We start from the raw sequence: 24,947 nt of genomic DNA, 5'->3' as shown, positions 1-24,947 counted from the left end.
TTTATGTGCATGACAAAATTAGAATTAGATGCATTTTGGGGCCTCATAAGCTTTTTTTGGATGATGGGGAAAATTATATAAAAGTTTCTGCATTACTCCAGATGCCCTTAAATAGTGGCTCAAATGATATATCCAGGTTCAGAAAACATAACGTTAGTGATTAGCTCACCATCCTTGGAAAATGTGCAGGAGCTGACCGATCCGCTGTGTGCATGGAGGAGACTATCTGGTCCCCGATGGTGGAACGCTCCAGTGTTTATGTCCCAAAGTTTAATACTCTTATCCCATGATGCCGTGCACAATAAGCGGCCATTAGAACTGAAGCCACAGTCTGAAATGACATTGCTGTGTGCTCTGCAAAGAAACGTATTCAACTGTGTCAATCAAAAATATGAATTTATTAAAGTGAATATGTCACTTAAACACAAAGGAGGCATCCATATTGTGGATTACAACAGTGTTTATGGGAATATGTTCATTTGTTAACAGTGACATCACTGAGAATGCAGCCTGTCCATTCACTAGGAACCAGTGACATCACTTAGAATGCAGCCTATCCATTCACTAGGAACCAGTGACATCAATGAGAATGCAGCCTGTCCATTCACTAGGAACCAGTGACATCACTGAGAATGCAGCCTGTCCATTCACTAGGAACCAGTGACATCACTGAGAATGCAGCCTGTCCATTCACTAGGAACCAGTGACATCACTGAAAATGCATCCTATCCATTCACTAGGAAACAGTGACATCACTGAGAATGCAGCCTATCCACTCACTAGGAGCCAGTGACATCACTGAGACTACAGCCTAACCATTCACTAGGAAACAGTGACATCACTGAGAATGCAGCCTATCCATTAGGAACCAGTGACATCACTGAGAATGCAGCCTATCCATTCACTAGGAAACAGTGACATCACTGAGAATGCAGCCTACCCATTCACTAGGAGCCAGTGACATCACTGAGACTACAGCCTATCCATTCACTAGGAGCCAGTGACATCACTGAGAAAGCAGACTCTCCAGTCACTAGAAGATAGGCTGCACTGTCAGTGATGTCACTATCTATTCACTAGAAACCAGATACCTCACCAAGGCACTGTGAGGCATACATTGGGGAGGCAAGGACTTTCATGAATACATTTTGTCTTCAAAAGGGATTGGGGCAAACCATTTTGGGGGCATTTCTGCGCTTCTTTAACTACAGCGGATGAAGTCATTTTTATGTCTAATATTGAGTGATGTCACTATCACTAAATTTACTGTATATAGGAAAATATAACTACAAAATATTATAAATAAAGTGCATTTCAAATGGTCATTAATTCAATTCCTTTTTCCAACAGGACAAACCACCCTGGCTATGATGGCGGGTTCCTGCACGCTTCATGCGTTCCGCCTTACCGATCTATTTTGATAGTTGTACGTTGAGCAATTATGTCCCACAATTTCACCGATCTGTCAGATGATACGGAACAAATTCTCTGGCTCTCAGGGTCGAAGCAGCATCTCATTACGGTGGATGTGTGATGGGCTGAAACAGAGAAAAGTAGTGTATGGTATAATAAGGGTAAAGCCATCATTGGGAGACACTTTCCTCAGAAACAAGGCTGCAATCTCATTATGACGTTATGTCCTATAAACTAGCGTTTAGGACGGTCATTAGCACTTGGCGGTACTCCAGTGATGGGACTTCCTCCATCTATGTATTTTCACACATGATCACTACTATCGCACTTCTCTGCCGCAAAGCTTATTTGGATACTGGATCATTTAATTAATCTCACACTCCCCTGCGCTGCATTACATTCTGCACAAATGTGTCAATTTGTCAAATGCATCGGTATATTGTATATGTATAATAGGAAACTGAAGAACACCAATAAGCACCAAAGTGCTCTGCCTTACAATACAATACAATACAATACAATACAATACATGAAAGAGGACATACATAGAAAAAATATAGACATGAAAACAAAGTGTAAGGTGGGACCTGCTCATAAGAGTTCAGAGTTTTGATGTAGACATATGTGGATGTACAAGTGTGAGAAGTATGGGTGGGAGTAGGGTAGGTGTATTAGTGTGGGTAGTATAGGTGAGAGTAGGGTAGGTGTGAGGGTGCATTAGTGTGGGTAGTATAGGTGGGAGTAGGGTGGGAGTAGTATAGGTGTATTAGTGTGGGTAGTATAGGTCATGCTTCGTTTTATTAAAACTTGCAACAAGTATAATAATAATAAATACATAAAATGTAAATAAATAATTACATAAAATCAAAAACTTAATAAAAAAAGCAAAAAAAATACATAATATTACTTCATATTATACTTTTCCTATACTAATACAAACACTTATCTACCCTACTACCTATATACAATCCACCACCTGCAAGGGAAAACTAAGCAAGGATTTAGAAACCACCTCAAGTAAAAGGAAACTATCTAAATCATACATCAAACCCTAAACTATATTACCCATCACCAACACCTACAGGCAGATGTATGCAAACCTTTCCATAAATAAAACAAAATACTTCAAAAAAACATCTACAAGGGAGTGAAAAAAGAGAAAAGAAAACCCAAAGCTGGAATTCAGAGAGACTGTTTGCCACCCACTCAAGGGGTTTTCAACTGGCCCCACCGACGAGACCAGCCGACAGCATCCAACCCCTCCCTATCCAGATCCATCATCCTTCTCACCTCTTGAAGAATCAAACCCACCACATTCCTATAGGGGAGGACCTTTTTCCTTATGGACACCTGACACCGTGCGCTCCACGTGTGAAATCTAACTGCTAAACTAACTAAATAAATCGTGACTAAATTAAATCCACCGTATCTTCTGACTATCCCATAAACCCACTCAGGGTAACTAAGCCCCGAAGGGCATGGAATACCAATGGCTTTTGACACCTCCTCATAAACCTTTACATTAAAGGGACACTCAAGCAGAAAGTGGTCCATCGCTTCAGAGTATTCACAGATAAGATGTTCCACATCACGGGCCTCTATCCGTGAGGAGAGAACCACCGTGACATCATCTGTGTAGGCCACCACCTTTAGCGGAAACTCTGGGCTCAGCTGCACCCCACCCACAGTTCCGCTCTCTACCCTTCTGACGAAGGGGTCAATCGCAAAAACATATAGGAGGGGGCTCAGGGGGCATCCCTGACGAACACCAGAGCCTACCCCAAAAGTGGGACCCACCCAACCATTTACAAGTGGGAAGCTCTCGGCCTGACGATAAATAGCCTGCAGCCAATTCACCACCCGCTCTGGAAGACCATACCTTTTCAGTAGGGCCCAAAGGTACTCATGGTTTACCCGATCAAAAGCCTTAGATTGATCCAATGCCAGTAAATACTTTCCACACTTCTCAGCCCTGCACCGCTCAATGACCTCCCGGACACCTAGGACAGCACTAAAGGTGCTACGGCCCTTCACCGTACAGTGCTGAGAGAGGGAAAGCAACAGCTCAGAAAATTCCGATAGCCTATTGAACAGTACCTTTGCCAAAATCTTCCTGTCTGTATTAAGAAGGGCTATGGGGCGCCAGTTCTCAATACGGGATGGATCCTTTCCTTTAGACAGTAGTATAAGGGCAGATAACCTCATGGAAGGAGGGAGGACTCCCTCATCCAGGCTCTCATTAAATACTTCCACAAGGCGAGGAATTAAGAGGTCTGAAAAGGTCTTATAGAATTCAGATGTTAAACCATCCGGTCCTGGAGATTTTTGGGAGTTTAACCCCTCTATCGCTATCTTAACTTCCTCTGCCGTTATATCACTCTCCAAAGATTCAGAAAAAACAACCTGAGAACCCAAACCTGGTGTCCTCCTCACAAATTCCTCCATCCTCTCCCTGATGAGTGAATGCTCAGATAAAAGATCTGAATAATAGGACTCAATCACTTCCAGAATGCCCTTCTTATCAATATGAAGAACACCCTGTCCATCCTTCAGTCCCCTGATCTCTTTGGCATCAACTGACCTCCTACAGCTCTGGTAGGGATCTGGCGAGTGGTATGTTCCATAATCCCTCTCCAGAACTAAGGATGCCAGTCGGTTGTACTGAAACTCCTTCATCCGAGCCTTCACCCGGGAGATTTCCCCACTATCTCCCTCCTCAGAGATCAAGAGATCCAATTTCTTTCTCAGGCTATGGTAGATGTTACGTCTTAACAAGTTTTTTGGCAATAGACCCACGGAAAAACTTCCGGATTCTCTTTTTAATCACCTCCCACCACTCAGATCTACTCCAACCCGCCTCCAAAAGTGTCTCCTGAGATTGAAAGAAGAGCCTAAAGGATTGTCTAACGCTCTCTTCTTCCAGAAGCTCTGAGTTCAATCGCCACAGGCCCCGCCCTTTCTGAGGGGTTTCTGAGGCATTCAAAGTCACTGAGAGAAAAGCGTGATCGGAAAACTTCACTAACCTCACCCCTAAAGATGAGGTCTTTGAAGATTCCTTAACAAAAAACCTATCTATTCTAGATCTATGACTACCACTAAAAAAGGTGAAACCTGTGAGGTCTGGGAAATGCCGAATATGCACATCTACCAGACCCGCCTGTCTAATCATGCTAACTAAAAAATTGGAGTCATAGCCCAGAGTTTTCTTTGAGCCTCCCCTATCTTTTGGCCTAATTATGGTATTAAAATCACCACCAAAGATAACTTGCTGGGCCGTAAAAAGAAAAGGTTTTATCTCCATGAAGAGACATTTCCTATCCCACTGTGACTGAGGACCATAAATATTGATTAACCTAAGGTCCTGTCCCTTCATGTTGATATCCAAAATCATACATCTACCTGCTTGCAACTCTATAACCTGGTACACAGTTACCATGTCAGTAAAAAGCACTGCCACCCCACCGTACGGCTCGGCCGCAAGAGACCAGTAAGAAGGACCCCTCCTCCACTCACGCTTCGCTTTGTGGAGGAGATCCAACTTACTAATCCTAGTCTCCTGCAAAAAAAAAAATCAACCTCAACCGTGTTGAAAAAATCGAAGGCCATAACACGAGCACGTTCAGAAACTACGGAAGCCACATTAATCGTGGCACATCGTATAGGTTGGGGATCCATGATGTATAGATTATTAAATGCAAGACCTTGCTTACTTTTACCTTGCACAATTCCCAGCACCAAATCCACCACAAAACTACAAGCTAACCCTACTCGGGCCAGCCTTCTCTTCCATAGCGACAACTGTCACTACCCGTTCCTCCCTTACTCCCTGACAATCTACAGGGACCTTCTCCCCCGCACGAGAAGGCCCAGGATCAGGAGGTTTGGGTACAAACTTGATAACCTGATGCTCAGTACCAGGTACCTGTACCTGACTCGGCCCTACACAGGAGCCTTGGGACACACCTTGAGCCACCCTATCCTCCTCCATACCCTGGGTCTCCTCTATCACCGTCACTTCCTCCACCACACTCCCTAAACTGCACATATTTTCCTCTTCCAGCTGAGTTCCAGCAGGGTCACACTCTAATCCCTCACCATCACCTTCCTCCTGATCTGATCTCTTTCTCCTCCTTTTATTCCTTTCCTCCCCCCCTTCAATTTTAACTTTCTTTGTCACTTTCCTTGCTTGCTTCTTATCCTTCCCTGTTACCAAACTCAATTCACCCCCACTCCTCATTACTTCCTCCTCACCAGAGGAAAATACATCAAATTTGTTGCTTAGCACAACTTGCACATCTTCACCTTTCCTCTTTTTCTTATTTCCTCTCCTTACCTCCTGAAAAGGTGCCTCCTCTACCTGTTTCCCTTGCACCTGCTTTACATGTTCATCTACACCTAGTGGTTCTTTTTGTCTCACCACCTCCTCCTCCCTTCTTGGTTCTGGCCTAACCTCCTGCCCACTATTATGGCTGGCCCGAGGACACCTGCTATACGGGTGGCCTTCTTCCCCGCATAAATTACATTTGACCAACCCACATTCTCTGGATACATGACCAATCTTATTACACAATGAACATTTTATCACATTACATTCGCTGCTCAGATGCCTGAAATCCCCGCACTTAAAGCAGGTTCTTGGTTGACCCTGGTAGAAGCATTGTACTCGATCCCTGCCAATGTATGCAGCGGATGGTACATGGATGAATCCTCTGTCAGAATGACGCAGCTTTACCAGGGCCTCCCAAGCTCCCCCACATACCCCCATTGTATATCCAGATTTGCTTAGGTCAGACTGTATATCACAATATCTGGACAACCAGTACGCAATATCTTGGACAGGAATGGACTCATTCCTCACTAGAATATGCACCTTCACTTTATCATGCTTTGTAACCAAATTTACTCTGTACATATCATATGATTTTGACATTTTACATGCCTGCCATTTTGTCCAGAACACTTGTAGTCCCTGGTAGGATAAAAAACTCAAATCAAATTCTGCAGATTTGACCAGGTGTATGCAAGCATATAAATCTGAGGGTTTAAACCCCAGACCAAAAATCATCTTTAAGAAAGTCTCCTTTGTAGGAACTTCCCCCTCTCCTGCCCATCGGAACTGGATTAAATTTCTCCTTTTTCCAACCTGGCATGCTGCACCCGGCATTTGTGGACCAGCATTATTCACATTCATATTGAAAGCATTAGATCTTGTCACCATTTTAGCATACGATATACTTCCAGGAACAGTCTGTTTGTCCGATACGTTTGTTACCACACTCCCCCCACCCTCTCTCCTTCTTACATCATCACAAATAATTTTGGCAGCCTCTGCAGCCCTGGCTGGTACAAGCATCTTATCTCCATAAACAGTTTCTATTACTTTAATCTGCTCCTCCGGCAGCCCAGTCTTTTCTAATGCAAGCATTCCTTGTGCAAATTGTCTTTCCTTTATGCGCCCTCCTAAACCAGTACCATGCGGCAACCTCCTTGTACCTATAACCTTCTCGCCCTGCACGTCTCCGGGTACAATGCCCAGAGCCTCCCCAGCAACAGGTAATTCACCTGCCACTGCAGATTCACCTGGAGATCCCTCCTCAGTGCCACTTTTCTGTAAAGCTTCCTCAAGCCTTAATTCCGACATAACCTCCATTTGAGCCTGGAACACCGCGCCCTCTGTGTTCCTGGCTCCGCCATCTGCCATCACTACAGGTGGAAATAGTTCATGCCGGGCACTGTCAGGCTCAGCCGTCACCGGCCACTTCTTACCTGCCTTACCCCCAGCACCCGGCACACTGTTACTCACCTGCAGGACAGCCGGCTCACCAAAAGCGCCCTTTTCCGCAACATCCTCCACCTCGCAAGACATCTCCACTGTGTCCCCTGCAACGAACTTCTCCTGGGAATCAGCAATCACAGCACCAGACACCTCTGACATAACTTTATCCTCCATATTTACTGCATCTTCAGCTGTATTAGACTCCGTTACTGCTGCTGCCTCCAGCTGCATACACTCTGCCTGGACATCAGCTGGTAGGTTTGTTTCACTTTCAGTTGCAGAAACAGGCTGTGGGGTGCTGCTGCAATCAACAGGTACACTGATAACACCTGTCTCCATGGGTGTCGGCCTTGATTGGACCTTTGCATGAACTGGTAACCCTTTCACTGCTGCTTGCATCTGCTTTTCCTTTTTTTCCAAGCGCTTTTCTTGCAATTTACTTTTAACCCTTCCCAGAGTTACAGAAAGGGTTTCAATCACTTCTTTTAACACTGGTTTCTCCCATTTATAGCAGGTATTTCTTTTTTTATTCTTATCATTAATTCTGGTCTGTATACGCTTTGCCTCTCTTTTTAATTCCTCAATAGAGAAGCTATCAAATGATTCCTCCTCCTCCTCATCTTCCTCTTCATCCCCAGTATCACCAGGGGATCCAGGAACATTCTCCAAGGCATCAAGGGGCTTCACCTCCCCACATACTTCACTACCCCCTGGGCAGACAGTAGCTGCTGTCACTCCACCCTGTGTTACATCACACAGGGGAGCACCCAGGGAGAGTTTGTGGGAATCCGACTGTGGCTCCAGTTTCTTCACTGGGCCCACACCGACAGGGTAGGTAGCTTCCAGCACTGCTCGACCCTTTGTTCCATCACATAGGGGAGCACCCTCAGATATAGGGGGAACAAGCTGTGGTTCCAACTGCACAGAAGCCGGGCTGATGATATTGCCTCCACTGTCACTCATGCTGCTTCCTGATGATCCGGACTGGCCTGCCGCACTAGTTATCCGGACACCAGGAGTCTTTGCTTTGGCTTTTGCTTTAGAGCCCGAGCCACGGGCTGAACGTCGGGAGCACTCTCCCCCAGGAGGATCCATCCCCCTGGGGAAGCCAGCAGGGAGTCTCCCTGCAGACACGGGACACACCTGCAGCAGCTAGAGCTCTCCTCCACACAACCTCCTCACAGCTCAGACAGCACACAATGCAGAGTCTCCGCCCCCAGGATAGGTGGGAGTAGGGTAGGTGTGAGGGTGTATTAGTGTGGGTAGTATAGGTGGGAGTAGGGTGGGAGTAGTATAGGTGTATTAGTGTGGGTAGTATAGGTGAGAGTAGGGTAGGTGTGAGGGTGTATTAGTGTGGGTAGTATAGGTGAGAGTAGGGTAGGTGTGAGGGTGCATTAGTGTGGGTAGTATAGGTGGGAGTAGGGTGGGAGTAGTATAGGTGTATTAGTGTGGGTAGTATAGGTGAGAGTAGGGTAGGTGTGAGGGTGTATTAGTGTGGGTAGTATAGGTGAGAGTAGGGTAGGTGTGAGGGTGCACTAGTGTGGGTAGTATAGGTGGGAGTAGGGTGGGAGTAGTATAGGTGTATTAGTGTGGGTAGTATAGGTGAGAGTAGGGTAGGTGTGAGGGTGTATTAGTGTGAGTAGTATAGGTGAGAGTAGGGAAGGTGTGAGGGTGTATTAGTGTGAGTAGTATAGGTGGAAGTAGGGTAGGTGTGAGGGTGTATTAGTGTGGGTAGTATAGGTAGGAGTATGGTAGGTGTGAGGATGTATTAGTGTGGGTAGTATAGGTGAGAGGGTGCATTAGTGTGGGTAGTATAGGTGGGAGTAGTATAGGTGTATTAGTGTGGGTAGTATAGGTGAGAGTAGGGTAGGTGTGAGGGTGTATTAGTGTGAGTAGTATAGGTGAGAGTAGGGAAGGTGTGAGGGTGTATTAGTGTGAGTAGTATAGGTGGAAGTAGGGTAGGTGTGAGGGTGTATTAGTGTGGGTAGTATAGGTAGGAGTATGGTAGGTGTGAGGATGTATTAGTGTGGGTAGTATAGGTGAGAGTAGGGTAGGTGTGAGGGTGCATTAGTGTGGGTAGTATAGGTGGGAGTAGTATAGATGTATTAGTGTGGGTAGTATAGGTGAGAGTAGGGTAGGTGTGAGGGTGCATTAGTGTGGGTAGTATAGGTGGGAGTAGGGTAGGTGTGAGGATGTATTAGTGTGGGTAGTATAGGTGGGAGTAGGGTAGGTGTGAGGATGTATTAGTGTGGGTAGTATAGGTGGGAGTAGGGTGGGAGTAGTATAGGTGTATTAGTGTGGGTAGTATAGGTGAGAGTAGGGTAGGTGTGAGGGTGTATTAGTGTGGGTAGTATAGGCGAGAGTAGGGTAGGTGTGAGGGTGCATTAGTGTGGGTAGTATAGGTGGGAGTAGGGTGGGAGTAGTATAGGTGTATTAGTGTGGGTAGTATAGGTGAGAGTAGGGTAGGTGTGAGGGTGTATTAGTGTGGGAAGTATAGGTGAGAGTAGGGTAGGTGTGAGGGTGCATTAGTGTGGGTAGTATAGGTGGGAGTAGGGTGGGAGTAGTATAGGTGTATTAGTGTGGGTAGTATAGGTGAGAGTAGGGTAGGTGTGAGGGTGTATTAGTGTGGGAAGTATAGGTGAGAGTAGGGTAGGTGTGAGGGTGCATTAGTGTGGGTAGTATAGGTGGGAGTAGGGTGGGAGTAGTATAGGTGTATTAGTGTGGGTAGTATAGGTGAGAGTAGGGTAGGTGTGAGGGTGTATTAGTGTGAGTAGTATAGGTGGTAGGGTAGGTGTGAGGGTGTATTAGTGTGGGTAGTATAGGTAGGAGTATGGTAGGTGTGAGGATGTATTAGTGTGGGTAGTATAGGTGAGAGTAGGGTAGGTGTGAGGGTGCATTAGTGTGGGTAGTATAGGTGGGAGTAGGGTGGGAGTAGTAGAGGTGTATTAGTGTGGGTAGTATGGGTGACAGTAGGGTAGGTGTGAGGGTGTATTAGTGTGAGTAGTATAGGTGAGAGTAGGGAAGGTGTGAGGGTGTATTAGTGTGAGTAGTATAGGTGGAAGTAGGGTAGGTGTGAGGGTGTATTAGTGTGGGTAGTATAGGTAGGAGTATGGTAGGTGTGAGGATGTATTAGTGTGGGTAGTATAGGTGAGAGTAGGGTAGGTGTGAGGGTGCATTAGTGTGGGTAGTATAGGTGGGAGTAGTATAGGTGTATTAGTGTGGGTAGTATAGGTGAAAGTAGGGTAGGTGTGAGGGTGCATTAGTGTGGGTAGTATAGGTGGGAGTAGGGTAGGTGTGAGGATGTATTAGTGTGGGTAGTATAGGTGGAAGTAGGGTAGGTGTGAGGATGTATTAGTGTGGGTAGTATAGGTGGGAGTAGGGTGGGAGTAGTATAGGTGTATTAGTGTGGGTAGTATAGGTGAGAGTAGGGTAGGTGTGAGGGTGTATTAGTGTGAGTAGTATAGGTGAGAGTAGGGAAGGTGTGAGGGTGTATTAGTGTGAGTAGTATAGGTGGAAGTAGGGTAGGTGTGAGGGTGTATTAGTGTGGGTAGTATAGGTAGGAGTATGGTAGGTGTGAGGATGTATTAGTGTGGGTAGTATAGGTGAGAGTAGGGTAGGTGTGAGGGTGTATTAGTGTGGGTAGTATAGGTGAGAGTAGGGTAGGTGTGAGGGTGCATTAGTGTGGGTAGTATAGGTGGGAGTAGGGTGGGAGTAGTATAGGTGTATTAGTGTGGGTAGTATAGGTGAGAGTAGGGTAGGTGTGAGGGTGCATTAGTGAGGGTAGTATTGGTGGGAGTAGGGTAGGTGTGAGGATGTATTAGTGTGGGTAGTATAGGTGGGAGTAGGGTAGGTGTGAGGATGTATTAGTGTGGGTAGTATAGGTGGGAGTAGGGTAGGTGTGAGGATGTATTAGTGTGGGTAGTATAGGTGGGAGTAGGGTGGGAGTAGTATAGGTGTATTAGTGTGGGTAGTATAGGTCATGCTTTGTTTTATTAAAACTTGCAACAAGTATAATAATAATAAATACATAAAATGTAAATAAATAATTACATAAAATCAAAAACTTAATAAAAAAGGCAAAAAAAATACATAATATTACTTCATATTATACTTTCCTATACTAATACAAACACTTATCTACCCTACTACCTATATACAATCCACCACCTGCAAGGGAAAACTAAGCAAGGATTTAGAAACCACCTCAAGTAAAAGGAAACTATCTAAATCATACATCAAACCCTAAACTATATTACCCATCACCAACACCTACATGCAGATGTATGCAAACCTTTCCATAAATAAAACAAAATACTTCAAAAAACCATCTACAAGGGAGTGAAAAAAGAGAAAAGAAAACCCAAAGCTGGAATTCAGAGAGACTGTTTGCCACCCACTCAAGGGGGTTTCAACTGGCCCCACCGATGAGACCAGCTGACAGCATCCAACCCCTCCCTATCCAGATCCATCATCCTTCTCACCTCTTGAAGAATCAAACCCACCACATTTCTATAGGGGAGGACCTTTTTCCTTATGGACACCTGACACCGTGCGCTCCACGTGTGAAATCTAACTGCTAAACTAACTAAATAAATCGTGACTAAATTAAATCCACCGTATCTTCTGACTACCCCATAAACCCACTCAGGGTAACTAAGCCCCGAAAGGCACGGAATGCCAATGGCTTTTGACACCTCCTCATAAACCTTTACATTAAAGGGACACTCAAGCAGAAAGTGGTCCATCGTCTCCACCACCCCTGGACACTCCTCCCGTGGGCAACCACGATCATTGACACTCTTCCACCTGAGATTCTCCCCAACATAAAGTCTTCCGTGAAAAGAGAGCCAAGCAATGTCTCTAAACTTCTGCGGTATCCTCTGTGAATTTAACAGAGCTAACCCGGCCGAAGCGACATCACTCGGACAGTCCCTCAGGCACAGCTGGTCATGGAAGTGAGTCTGCAAAATTCTTCTCTCCAACTCCCTTCTAGAGAAGTTTTTGACTTCACTCACCACCATGCCAAAACGCCTCATCACCTTCAAACTCTGGATGACGTAGATCGGGAGGTAACCACACCGAATCCGAAAGCTTTTCACCTGGCCATCCTCTAGCCACAACCTGAGGAAGGGGAACATCCAGAATCTAAATCCCTCTACCCACCGAGGGGGAGCATCTAAAATCAAACTCCCAAGATTAAATTTTAAAAAGGCTGTTACAAAAAAAAACAACGGGATTTACCATATTTAAACCCCCGTCTTTCCTCGGTCTGTAGGTGATGTTTCTCCTGACAATATTGACCCCGTTTCCCCACAAAAGAAGGAAAAACAAGGAATTCAATCTGGACCACATAGATTGAGGCAAAAAACACACATAACTGACATATAATAAAATCGGAATCAAGTAAGTCTTACACAAGTCAACCCTTTCCCTCAGAGAAAACTTCCATCTCTTCCAGCTCTCTACCTTCTTGGTAGCATCTTCCAGCTTCTTATCCCAATTTAGGGAGGCATAGTCACCATGGTCAAATGTTATGCCTAGAATTTTAATCTGCTGACTGGCCTGAGGGAAGCTGTCCGGAAGGCAAAATTCATCACCCTCCTCCCCCATCCAGAAAACTTCACACTTTTCACGGTTTACCCTGGAGCACGAGGCTTCAGAGTATTCACAGATAAGATGTTCCACATCACGGGCCTCTATCCGTGAGGAGAGAACCACCGTGACATCATCGGCGTAGGCCACCACCTTTAGCGGAAACTCTGGGCTCAGCTGCACCCCACCCACAGTTCCGCTCTCTACCCTTCTGACGAAGGGGTCAATCGCAAAAACATATAGGAGGGGGCTCAGGGGGCATCCCTGACGAACACCAGAGCCTACCCCAAAAGTGGGACCCACCCAACCATTTACAAGTGGGAAGCTCTCGGCCTGACGATAAATAGCCTGCAGCCAATTCACCACCCGCTCTGGAAGACCATACCTTTTCAGTAGGGCCCAAAGGTACTCATGGTTTACCCGATCAAAAGCCTTAGATTGATCCAATGCCAGTAAATACTTTCCACACTTCTCAGCCCTGCACCGCTCAATGACCTCCCGGACACCTAGGACAGCACTAAAGGTGCTACGGCCCTTCACCGTACAGTGCTGAGAGGGGGAAAGCAACAGCTCAGAAAATTCCGATAGCCTATTGAACAGTACCTTTGCCAAAATCTTCCTGTCTGTATTAAGAAGGGCTATGGGGCGCCAGTTCTCAATAAGGGACGGATCCTTTCCTTTAGACAGTAGTATAAGGGCAGATAACCTCATGGAAGGAGGGAGGACTCCCTCATCCAGGCTCTCATTAAATACTTCCACAAGGCGAGGAATTAAGAGGTCTGAAAAGGTCTTATAGAATTCAGATGTTAAACCATCCGGTCCTGGAGATTTTTGGGAGTTTAACCCCTCTATCGCTATCTTAACTTCCTCTGCCATTATATCACTCTCCAAAGATTCAGAAGAAACAACCTGAGAACCCAAACCTGGTGTCCTCCTCAGAAATTCCTCCATCCTCTCCCTGATGAGTGAATGCTCAGATAAAAGATCTGAATAATAGGACTCAATCACTTCCAGAATGCCCTTCTTATCAATATGAAGAACACCCTGTCCATCCTTCAGTCCCCTGATCTCTTTGGCATCAACTGACCTCCTACAGCTCTGGTAGGGATCTGGCGAGTGGTATGTTCCATAATCCCTCTCCAGAACTAAGGATGCCAGTCGGTTGTACTGAAACTCCTTCATCCGAGCCTTCACCCGGGAGATTTCCCCACTATCTCCCTCCTCAGAGATCAAGAGATCCAATTTCTTTCTCAGCCTATGGTAGATGTTACGTCTTAACAAGTTTTTTTTAGCAATAGACCCACGGAAAAACTTCCGGATTCTCTTTTTAATCACCTCCCACCACTCAGATCTACTCCAACCCGCCTCCAAAAGTGTCTCCTGAGATTGAAAGAAGACCCTAAAGGATTGTCTAACGCTCTCTTCTTTTAGAAGCTCTGAGTTCAATCGCCACAGGCCCCGCCCTTTCTGAGGGGTTTCTGAGGCATTCAAAGTCACTGAGAGAAAAGCGTGATCGGAAAACTCCACTAACCTCACCCCTAAAGATGAGGTCTTTGAAGATTCCTTAACAAAAAACCTATCTATTCTAGATCTATGACTACCACTAAAAAAGGTGAAACCTGTGAGGTCTGGGAAATGCCGAATATGCACATCTACCAGACCCGCCTGTCTAATCATGCTAACTAAAAAATTGGAGTCATAGCCCAGAGTTTTCTTTGAGCCTCCCCTATCTTTTGGCCTAATTATGGTATTAAAATCACCACCAAAGATAACTTGCTGGGCCGTAAAAAGAAAAGGTTTTATCTCCATGAAGAGACATTTCCTATCCCACTGTGATTGAGGACCATAAATATTAATTAACCTAAGGTCCTGTCCCTTCATGTTGATATCCAAAATCATACATCTACCTGCTTGCAACTCTATAACCTGGTACACAGTTACCATGTCAGTAAAAAGCACTGCCACCCCACCGTACGGCTCGGCCGCAAGAGACCAGTAAGAAGGACCCCTCCTCCACTCACGCTTCGCTTTGTGGAGGAGATCCAACTTACTAATCCTAGTCTCCTGCAAAAACAAAAAATCAACCTCAACCGTGTTGAAAAAATCAAAGGCCATTATACGAGCACGTTCAGAAACTACGGAAGCCACATTAATCGTGGCACATCGTATGGGTTGGGGATCCATGATGTATAGATTATTAAATGCAAGACCTTGCTTACTTTTACCTTGCACAATTCCCAGCACCAAATCCACCACAAAACTACAAGCTAACCCTACTTGGGCCAGCCTTCTCTTCCATAGCGACAACTGTCACTACCCGTTCCTCCCTTACTCCCTGACAATCTACAGGGACCTTCTCCCCCGTACGATGAGGCCCAGGATCAGGAGGTTTGGGTACAAACTTGATAACCTGATGCTCAGTACCAGGTACCTGTACCTGACTCGGCCCTACACAGGAGCCTTGGGACACACCTTGAGCCACCCTATCCTCCTCCATACCCTGGGTCTCCTCTATCACAGTCACTTCCTCCACCACACTCCATAAACTGCACATATTTTCCTCTTCCAGCTGAGTTTCAGAAGGGTCACACTCTAATCCCTCCCCATCACCTTCCTCCTGATCTGATCTCTTTCTCCTCCTTTTATTCCTTTCCTCCCCCCCTTTAATTTTATTAACTTTCTTTGTCACTGTCCTTGCTTGCTTCTTATCCTTCCCTGTTACCAAAATCAATTCACCCCCACTCCTCATTACTTCCTCCTCATCAGAGGAAAATACATCAAATTTGTTGCTTAGCACAACTTGCACATCTTCACCTTTCCTCTTTTTCTTATTTCCTCTCCTTACCTCCTGAAAAGGTGCCTCCTCTACCTGTTTCCCTTGCACCTGCTTTACATGTTCATCTACACCTAGTGGTTCTTTTTGTCTCACCACCTCCTCCTCCCTTCTTGGTTCTGGCCTAACCTCCTGCCCACTATTATGGCTGGCCCGAGGACACCTGCTATACGGGTGGCCTTCTTCCCCGCATAAATTACATTTGACCAACCCACATTCTCTGGATACATGACCAATCTTATTACACAATGAACATTTTATCACATTACATTCGCTGCTCAGATGCCTGAAATCCCCGCACTTAAAGCAGGTTCTTGGTTGACCCTGGTAGAAGCATTATTATTATTATTATTATTATTATCCTTTATTTATATGGCGCCACAAGTGTTCCGCAGCGCCTTACATAGTACATTGTACTCGATCCCTGCCAATGTATGCAGCGGATGGTACATGGATGAATCCTCTGTCAGAATGACGCAGCTTTACCAGGGCCTCCCAAGCTCCCCCACATACCCCCATTGTATATCCAGATTTGCTTAGGTCAGACTGTATATCACAATATCTGGACAACCAGTACGCAATATCTTGGACAGGAATGGACTCATTCCTCACTAGAATATGCACCTTCACTTTATCATGCTTTGTAACCAAATTTACTCTGTACATATCATATGGTTTTGACATTTGACATGCCTGCCATTTTGTCCAGAACACTTGTAGTCCCTGGTCGGATAAAAAACTCAAATCAAATTCTGCAGATTTGACCAGGTGTATGCAAGCATATAAATCTGAGGGTTTAAACCCCAGACCAAAAATCATCTTTAAGAAAGTCTCCTTTGTTGGAACTTCCCCCTCTCCTGCCCATCGGAACTGGATTAAATTTCTCCTTTTTCCAACCTGGCATGCTGCACCCGGCATTTGTGGACCAGCATTATTCACATTCATATTGAAAGCATTAGATCTTGTCACCATTTTAGCATACGATATACTTCCAGGAACAGTCTGTTTGTCCGATACGTTTGTTACCACACTCCCCCCACCCTCTCTCCTTCTTACATCATCACAAATAATTTTGGCAGCCTCTGCAGCCCTGGCTGGTACAAGCATCTTATCTCCATAAACAGTTTCTATTACTTTAATCTGCTCCTCCGGCAGCCCAGTCTTTTCTAATGCAAGCATTCCTTGTGCAAATTGTCTTTCCTTTATGCGCCCTCCTAAACCAGTACCATGCGGCAACCTCCTTGTACCTATAACCTTCTCGCCCTGCACGTCTCCGGGTACAATGCCCAGAGCCTCCCCAGCAACAGGTAATTCACCTGCCACTGCAGATTCACCTGGAGATCCCTCCTCAGTGCCACTTTTCTGTAAAGCTTCCTCAAGCCTTAATTCCGACATAACCTCCATTTGAGCCTGGAACACCGCGCCCTCTGTGTTCCTGGCTCCGCCATCTGCCATCACTACAGGTGGAAATAGTTCATGCCGGGCACTGTCAGGCTCAGCCGTCACCGGCCACTTCTTACCTGCCTTACCCCCAGCACCCGGCACACTGTTACTCACCTGCAGGACAGCCGGCTCACCAAAAGCGCCCTTTTCCGCAACATCCTCCACCTCGCAAGACATCTCCACTGTGTCCCCTGCAACGAACTTCTCCTGGGAATCAGCAATCACAGCACCAGACACCTCTGACATAACTTTATCCTCCATATTTACTGCATCTTCAGCTGTATTAGACTCCGTTACTGCTGCTGCCTCCAGCTGCATACACTCTGCCTGGACATCAGCTGGTAGGTTTGTTTCACTTTCAGTTGCAGAAACAGGCTGTGGGGTGCTGCTGCAATCAACAGGTACACTGATAACACCTGTCTCCATGGGTGTCGGCCTTGATTGGACCTTTGCATGAACTGGTAACCCTTTCACTGCTGCTTGCATCTGCTTTTCCTTTTTTTCCAAGCGCTTTTCTTGCAATTTACTTTTAACCCTTCCCAGAGTTACAGAAAGGGTTTCAATCACTTCTTTTAACACTGGTTTCTCCCATTTATAGCAGGTATTTCTTTTTTTCTTCTTATCATTAATTCTGGTCTGTATACGCTTTGGCTCTCTTTGTAATTCCTCAATAGAGAAGCTATCAAATGATTCCTCCTCCTCCTCATCTTCCTCTTCATCCCCAGTATCACCAGGGGATCCAGGAACATTCTCCAAGGCATCAAGGGGCTTCACCTCCCCACATACTTCACTACCCCCTGGGCAGACAGTAGCTGCTGTCACTCCACCCTGTGTTACATCACACAGGGGAGCACCCAGGGAGAGTTTGTGGGAATCCGACTGTGGCTCCAGTTTCTTCACTGGGCCCACACCGACAGGGTAGGTAGCTTCCAGCACTGCTCGACCCTTTGTTCCATCACATAGGGGAGCACCCTCAGATATAGGGGGAACAAGCTGTGGTTCCAACTGCACAGAAGCCGGGCTGATGATATTGCCTCCACTGTCACTCATGCTGCTTCCTGATGATCCGGACTGGCCTGCCGCACTAGTTATCCGGACACCAGGAGTCTTTGCTTTGGCTTTTGCTTTAGAGCCCGAGCCACGGGCAGAACGTCGGGAGCACTCTCCCCCAGGAGGATCCATCCCCCTGGGGAAGCCAGCAGGGAGTCTCCCTGCAGACACGGGACACACCTGCAGCAGCTAGAGCTCTCCTCCACACAACCTCCTCACAGCTCAGACAGCAGGATAGGTGGGAGTAGTACAGGTGAGAGTAGGGTAGGTGTGAGGATGTATTAGTGTGGGTAGTATAGGTGAGAGTAGGGTAGGTGTGAGGGTGTATTAGTGTGAGTTGTATAGGTGAGAGTAGGGTAGGTGTGAGGGTGTATTAGTGTGAGTAGTATAGGTGAGAGTAGGGTAGGTGTGAGGATGTATTAGTGTGGGTAGTATAGGTGAGAGTAGGGTAGGTGTGAGGATGTATTAGTGTGGGTAGTATAGGTAGGAGTAGGGTAGGTGTGAGGGTGTATTAGTGTGGGTAGTATAGGTGAGAGTAGGGTAGGTGTGAGGATGTATTAGTGTGGGTAGTATAGGTGAGAGTAGGGTAGGTGTGAGGGTGTATTAGTGTGGGTATTATAGGTAGGAGTATGGTAGGTGTGAGGATGTATTAGTGTGGGTAGTATAGGTGAGAGTAGGGTAGGTGTGAGGATGTATTAGTGTGGGTAGTATAGGTGAGAGTAGGGTAGGTGTGAGGATGTATTAGTGTGGGTAGTATAGGTGGGAGTAGGGTAGGTGTGAGGGTGTATTAGTGTGGGTAGTATAGGTGGGAGTATGGTAGGTGTGAAGGTGCATTAGTGTGGGTAGTATAGGTGAGAGTAGGGAAGGTGTGAGGGTGTATTAGTGTGGGTAGTATAGGTAGGAGTATGGTAGGTGTGAGGATGTATTAGTGTGGGTAGTATAGGTGGGAGTAGGGTAGGTGTGAGGGTGTATTAGTGTGGGTAGTATAGGTGGGAGTAGGGTAGGTGTGAGGGTGTATTAATGTGGGTAGTATAGGTGAGAGTAGGGAAGGTGTGAGGGTGTATTAGTGTGAGTAGTATGTGTGGGAGTAGTATAGGTGTGAGGGTGCATTAGTGTGAGTAGTATAGGTGAGAGTAGGGGAGGTGTGAGGGTGTATTAGTGTGGGTAGAATAGTTGGGAGTAAGGAAGGTGTGAGGGTGTATTAGTGTGGGTAGTATAGGTGGGAGGGTGTATTAGTGCGAGTAGTATAGGTGGGAGGGTGTATTAGTGTGGGTAGTATAGGTAGGAGTATGGTAGGTGTGAAGGTGTATTAGTGTGAGTAGTATAGGTGGGACTAGGGTAGGTGTGAGGGCGCATTAGTGTGGGTAGTATAGGTGGGAGTAGGGAAGGTGTGAGGGTGTACTAGTGTGAGTAGTATAGGTGGGAATAGGGTAGGTGGGAGGGTGTATTAGTGCGAGTAGTATAGGTGGGAGGGTATATTAGTGTGGGTAGTATAGGTAGGAGTATGGTAGGTGTGAAGGTGTATTAGTGTGAGTAGTATAGGTGGGACTAGGGTAGGTGTGAGGGTGCATTAGTGTGGGTAGTATAGGTGGGAGTAGGGAAGGTGTGAGGGTGTACTAGTGTGAGTAGTATAGGTGGGAATAGGGTAGGTGGGAGGGTGTATTAGTGCGAGTAGTATAGGTGGGAGGGTGTATTAGTGCGAGTAGTATAGGTGGGAGTAGGGTAGGTGTGAGGGTGCATTAGTGTGGGTAGTATAGGTGGGAGTAGGGTAGGTGTGAGGGTGTATTAGTGTGAGTAGTATAGGTGGGAGTAGGGTGGGAGTAGTATAGGTGTATTAGTGTGAGTAGTATAGGTGGGAGTAGGGTAGGTGTGAGGGTGCATTAGTGTGGGTAGTATAGGTGGGAGTAGGGTAGGTGTGAGGGTGTATTAGTGTGGGTAGTATAGGTGGGAGTAGGGTGGGAGTAGTATAGGTGTATTAGTGTGAGTAGTATAGGTGGGAGTAGGGAAGGTGTGAGGGTGCATTAGTGTGAGTAGTATAGGTGGGAGTAGGGTAGGTGTGAGGGTGTATTAGTGTGAGTAGTACAGGTAGGAGTAGGGTAGGTGTGAGGGTGTATTAGTGTGAGTAGTATAGGTGGGAGTAGGGAAGGTGTGAGGGTGCATTAGTGTGAGTAGTATAGGTTGGAGTAGGGTAGGTGTGAGGGTGCATTAGTGTGAGTTTTATAGGTGGGAGTAGGGTAGGTGTGAGGGTGCATTAGTTTGGGTAGTATAGGTGGAAGTAGGGTAGGTGTGAGGGTGCATTAGTGTGGGTAGTATAGGTGGGAGTAGGGTAGATGTGACGGTGCATTAGTGTGGGTAGTATAGGTGGGAGTAGGGTAGATGTGACGGTGTATTAGTGGGAGTAGTATAGGTGGGAGTAGGGTAGGTTTGAGGGTGTATTAGTGTGAGTAGGGTAGGTGTGAGGGTGCATTAGTGTGGGTAGTATAGGTGGGAGTAGGGTAGGTGTGAGGGTGCATTAGTGTGGGTAGTATAGGTGGGAGTAGGGTAGGTGTGAGGGTGCATTAGTGTGGGTAGTATAGGTGGGAGTAGGGTAGGTGTGAGGGTGCATTAGTGTGGGTAGTTTAGGTGGGAGTAGGGTAGGTGTGAGGGTGCATTAGTGTGGGTAGTTTAGGTGGGAGTAGGGTAGGTGTGAGGGTGCATTAGTGTGGGTAGTATAGGTGGGAGTAGGGTAGGTGTGAGGGTGCATTATTGTGTGCAGTATAGGTGGGAGTAGGGTAGGTGTGAGGGTGCATTAGTGTGGGTAGTATAGGTGGGAGTAGGGTAGGTGTGAGGGTGCATTAGTGTGGGTAGTATAGGTGGGAGTAGGGAAGGTGTGAGGGTGCATTAGTTTGAGTAGTATAGGTGGGAGTAGGGTAGGTGTGAGGGTGCATTAGTGTGGGTAGTATAGGTGGGAGTAGGGTAGGTGTAAGGGTGCATTAGTGTGGGTAGTATAGGTGTGAGGGTGCATTAGTGTGAGTAGTATAGGTGGGAGTAGGGAAGGTGTGAGGGTTCATTAGTGTGAGTAGTAGAAGTGGGAGTAGGGTAGGTATGAGGATGCATTAGTGTAAGTAGTATAGGTGGGAGTAGGGTAGGTGTGAGGGTGCATTAGTGTGGGTAGTATAGGTGGGAGTAGGGGAGCTGTGAGTGTATTAGTGTGGGTAATGTAGGTGGGAGTAGAGTGGCATGAGGGTGTATTAGTGTGGGTAGTGTAGGTTGGAGTAAAGTGGCATAAGGGTGCCTTAGTGTGAGTAGTACAGGTTTAGGGGAGCTGTGTATGTATTAGTGTGGGTAGTGTAGGTGTGAGGGTGCATTAGTGTGAGTAGTACAGGTGTAGGGGAGCTGTGTGTGTTTTAGTGTGGGTAGTATAGGTGTGAGTAGGGTAGGTGTGACTTTATTAGTGTGGGTAGTGTAGGTTGGAGTAAAGTGGCATAAGGGTGCATTAGTGTGAGTAGTACAGGTGTAGGGGAGCTGTGTGTGTGCTAGTGTGTGTAGTATAGGTGTGAGTAGGGTAGGTGTGACTGTATTAGTGTGGGTAGTGTAGGTTGGAGTAAAGTGGCATAAGGGTGCATTAGTGTGAGTAGTACAGGTGTAGGGGAGCTGTGTATGTATTAGTGTGGGTAGTATAGGTGTGAGTAGGGTAGGTGTGACTATTAGTGTGGGTAGTGTAGGTTGGAGTAAAGTGGCATAAGGGTGCATTAGTGTGAGTAGTACAGGTGTAGGGGAGCTGTGTGTGTATTAGTGTGGGTAGTATAGTGTGAGTAGGGTAGGTATGACTGTATTAGTGTGGGTACTTTAGGTTGGAGTATAATGGCATAAGGGTGCATTAGAGTGAGTAGTACAGGTGTAGGGGAGCTGTGTGTGTATTAGTGTGGGTAGTATAGTGTGAGTAGGGTAGGTATGACTATTAGTGTGGGTAGTGTAGGTTGGAGTAAAGTGGCATAAGGGTGTATTAGTGTGAGTAGTACAGGTGTAGGGGAGCTGTGCATGTATTAGTGTAGGTAGTATAGGTGTGAGTAGGGTAGGTGTGACTATTAGTGTGGGTAGTGTAGGTTGGAGTAAAGTGGCATAAGGGTGCATTAGTGTGAGTAGTACAGGTGTAGGGGAGCTGTGCATGTATTAGTGTAGGTAGTATAGGTATGACTGTATTAGTGTGGGTAGTGTAGGTTGGAGTAAAGTGGCATAAGGGTGCATTAGTGTGAATAGTACAGATGTAGGGGAGCTGTGTATGTATTAGTGTGGGTAGTATAGGTGTGAGTAGGGTAGGTGTGGGTAGTGTAGGTTGGAGTTAAGTGGCATAAGGGTGCATTAGTGTGAGTAGTACAGGTGTAGGGGAGCTGTGTATGTATTAGTGTGGGTAGTATAGGTGTGAGTAGGGTAGGTGTGACTGTATTAGTGTGGGTAGTGTAGGTTGGAGTAAAGTGGCATAAGGGTGTATTAGTGTGGGCAGTACAGAAGGGAGTAGGGTAAGCTCTAGTAAAGAGGTAAAATGAGAGGAATGTACTTCTGTACACAATTATGGGATATACTGTAAATAGGAATGCTAACCTTTAATATTTACCACTTTGGAGGCGGTTGCGCTATCAATGATACAGACTGCGTTCTCCACATCCACGCCACACACCACTTGCTTCCCATCGCCAGACACGTTACACGACGTCACAAGACCGTCCAGGCTTACTGACCACTGATGGAGAAGATTTGCAGATAGATAAATAGATGTATTTTCACCAGAGGTACAGATTACACACTGATTTATCAGAGAAAAGATATTTGATTGCGTTGAGTGTCTTTAGCACCAGTCAGTTATGACCAAATGTAACTGTGGGGCTAGTAGTGTAAAACTATCTTCCTTTAGATTTTCTCGTATGTTTTATTATAAGCCGTAGAACCCCTACATCAAATTCCTATATTCCTATGGCCAGTGTATGAGAGGTATCCCTTATAATACGCGTCACTGGACACTTTCCATTGATGAATATTATAAGGGATACCTTCTATTGAATAATTGGCGCTGTCTGACATCAGAATGTGACTATTATATGTTTTGAGTGTCCGAGAGGGGGGAGGGATGGGTACGGATTACCCGGGCTGGGCTTGTTGGAGGGCTACTGGTCAGCTTCTGAGCGGGGCAAATGTCAAAAGTATTATTTCCATTGTATTTTATTTTGGAGGGGGTGTGGCCACACCTCCTTAATTTGGGCCCAACCCCCAGTACCTTAGTATGGTGCATGTGGGGGGGTGGGGGGGGGAGTCAGGGTCTGATTCAGAGCCGGACGCTATTTATGCTCGCTCGTTCTGAAAAAGGGGGTGGCTATTCAAATTAACCGTTCGCTCTTTGCGGTCTGTTGACGCCTTTATGTCTGAACGAGCGAACAAAACTTGAGGTCGTAATTTTGAAAAAAACGCCCCCTGGCCGCTCGCATCATATGTCATGTCCGCTATTTATTAGATTAATCGAGTACATCGAACGGCGTATGAACTGCTCGCTATTCTTGTGGTTGGTTTTTCCTATCGCAATCTTGCGAGCAGTTCTGACTATAAAACAACCAAGTGACGTGGTCAATGATGCTGCTGTATTAATTATGCACACCCATAAAACGCCCGTTTTGACCTTTAAGCACGCCTGCGTTCTGATCTCCACTCCCCGTTTTCAAGCACCTTCCCCTGTTACCACCCACATACGCCTCCTCCTGTCACTCAAAATAGCAGGCATTCGCTATTTAGCGAGCACACGATTTTCGGCCGCACTGACTGGTTCGCGCATGCGTATTACAATCTGTACGCATGCGCAGATGTGCGAACATCGCTCGGAACGAACGAGCGGCCGCTTACGAGCGGCTCTGAATGAAGCCCTCAGTCTGTGCATTCATCATATCTGATCTCCCATAAAACAACACACACACATAAAACTGTATATATTATACACAATTGAGACGTATCCCTTAATGTAAATTATTATAAATATTTGCCATCACCTAACAATTCCATGTGCTCTATAAAAGCTTTTATATTGTCAGTGAAATCCCCTGTGACTTTGAAGATCGCCATGATGTACAATACTGATACAGCAGCGCACGTAAGTGCAATGCTGAATGCAGATTCCCGATTATCGAGAATCTGCGCGTGCGTAGGACCCGTTCTGCGAATGTGTAGAACGGGTTCTCCGTGATTGCACGCCGACCCTTCTAAGCCTCTGCCTGATTGACATGTCGGCCCAGTTTCCCGGGAGTGGCAAGACCAGGGACTGTGTCTACGGACGCAGTTTCCTGGCCTCGCAAGCCGTAAGCCTCGGTTGCAGTGCTGGGATCACAAATGCAGGGGGAGGGGGCGTCCCACACAGCAGGGGGAGGGGGCGTCACACACAGCAGGGGGCGTCACACACAGCAGGGGGAGTCCCACACAGCAGGGGGAGGGGGCGTCCCACACAGCAGGGGGGGGCGTCACACACAGCAGGGGGGGGCGTCACACACAGCAGGGGGGGGCGTCACACACAGCAGGGGGGGGCGTCACACACAGCAGGGGGGGGCGTCACACACAGCAGGGGGGGGCGTCACACACAGCAGGGGGGGCGTCACACACAGCAGGGGGGGGCGTCACACACAGCAGGGGGGGGCGTCACACACAGCAGGGGGGGGCGTCACACACAGCAGGGGGGGGCATCACACACAGCAGGGGGGGCGTCACACACAGCAGGGGGGGGCGTCACACACAGCAGGGGGGGGCGTCACACACAGCAAGGGGGGGCATACACAGCAGGGGGGAGCATACACAGCAGGGGGGGGTCATACACAGCAGGGGGGGGTC

The 24,947-nt window shown here is 46.8% G+C and overlaps 1 protein-coding gene across 2 annotated transcripts in view; it reads right to left on the bottom strand.

Annotated features, from left to right (window-relative positions):
• Nucleotides 1-24,947, bottom strand: part of WDR88 (WD repeat domain 88) — a 47,465-nt gene that overhangs the window by 14,777 nt on the left and 7,741 nt on the right. For both annotated transcript variants that reach the window (XM_088451132.1, XM_088451133.1), the window contains exons 5-7: nt 22,689-22,827; nt 1,409-1,538; nt 170-354 (exon numbers count right to left, since the gene is read on the bottom strand). In XM_088451132.1, the coding sequence (XP_088307258.1) occupies nt 170-354; nt 1,409-1,538; nt 22,689-22,827 (454 nt within the window). The remainder of the gene's footprint in view (nt 1-169; nt 355-1,408; nt 1,539-22,688; nt 22,828-24,947) is intronic.

The sequence above is a fragment of the Taudactylus pleione genome, unplaced genomic scaffold (assembly GCF_031769625.1).
Source record: "Taudactylus pleione unplaced genomic scaffold, aTauple2 ptg000537l, whole genome shotgun sequence".
NCBI lineage: Eukaryota > Metazoa > Chordata > Amphibia > Anura > Myobatrachidae > Taudactylus > Taudactylus pleione.
Note: the sequence above shows the minus strand (reverse complement) of the source record. Positions and strands in the feature narration are given on the sequence as shown.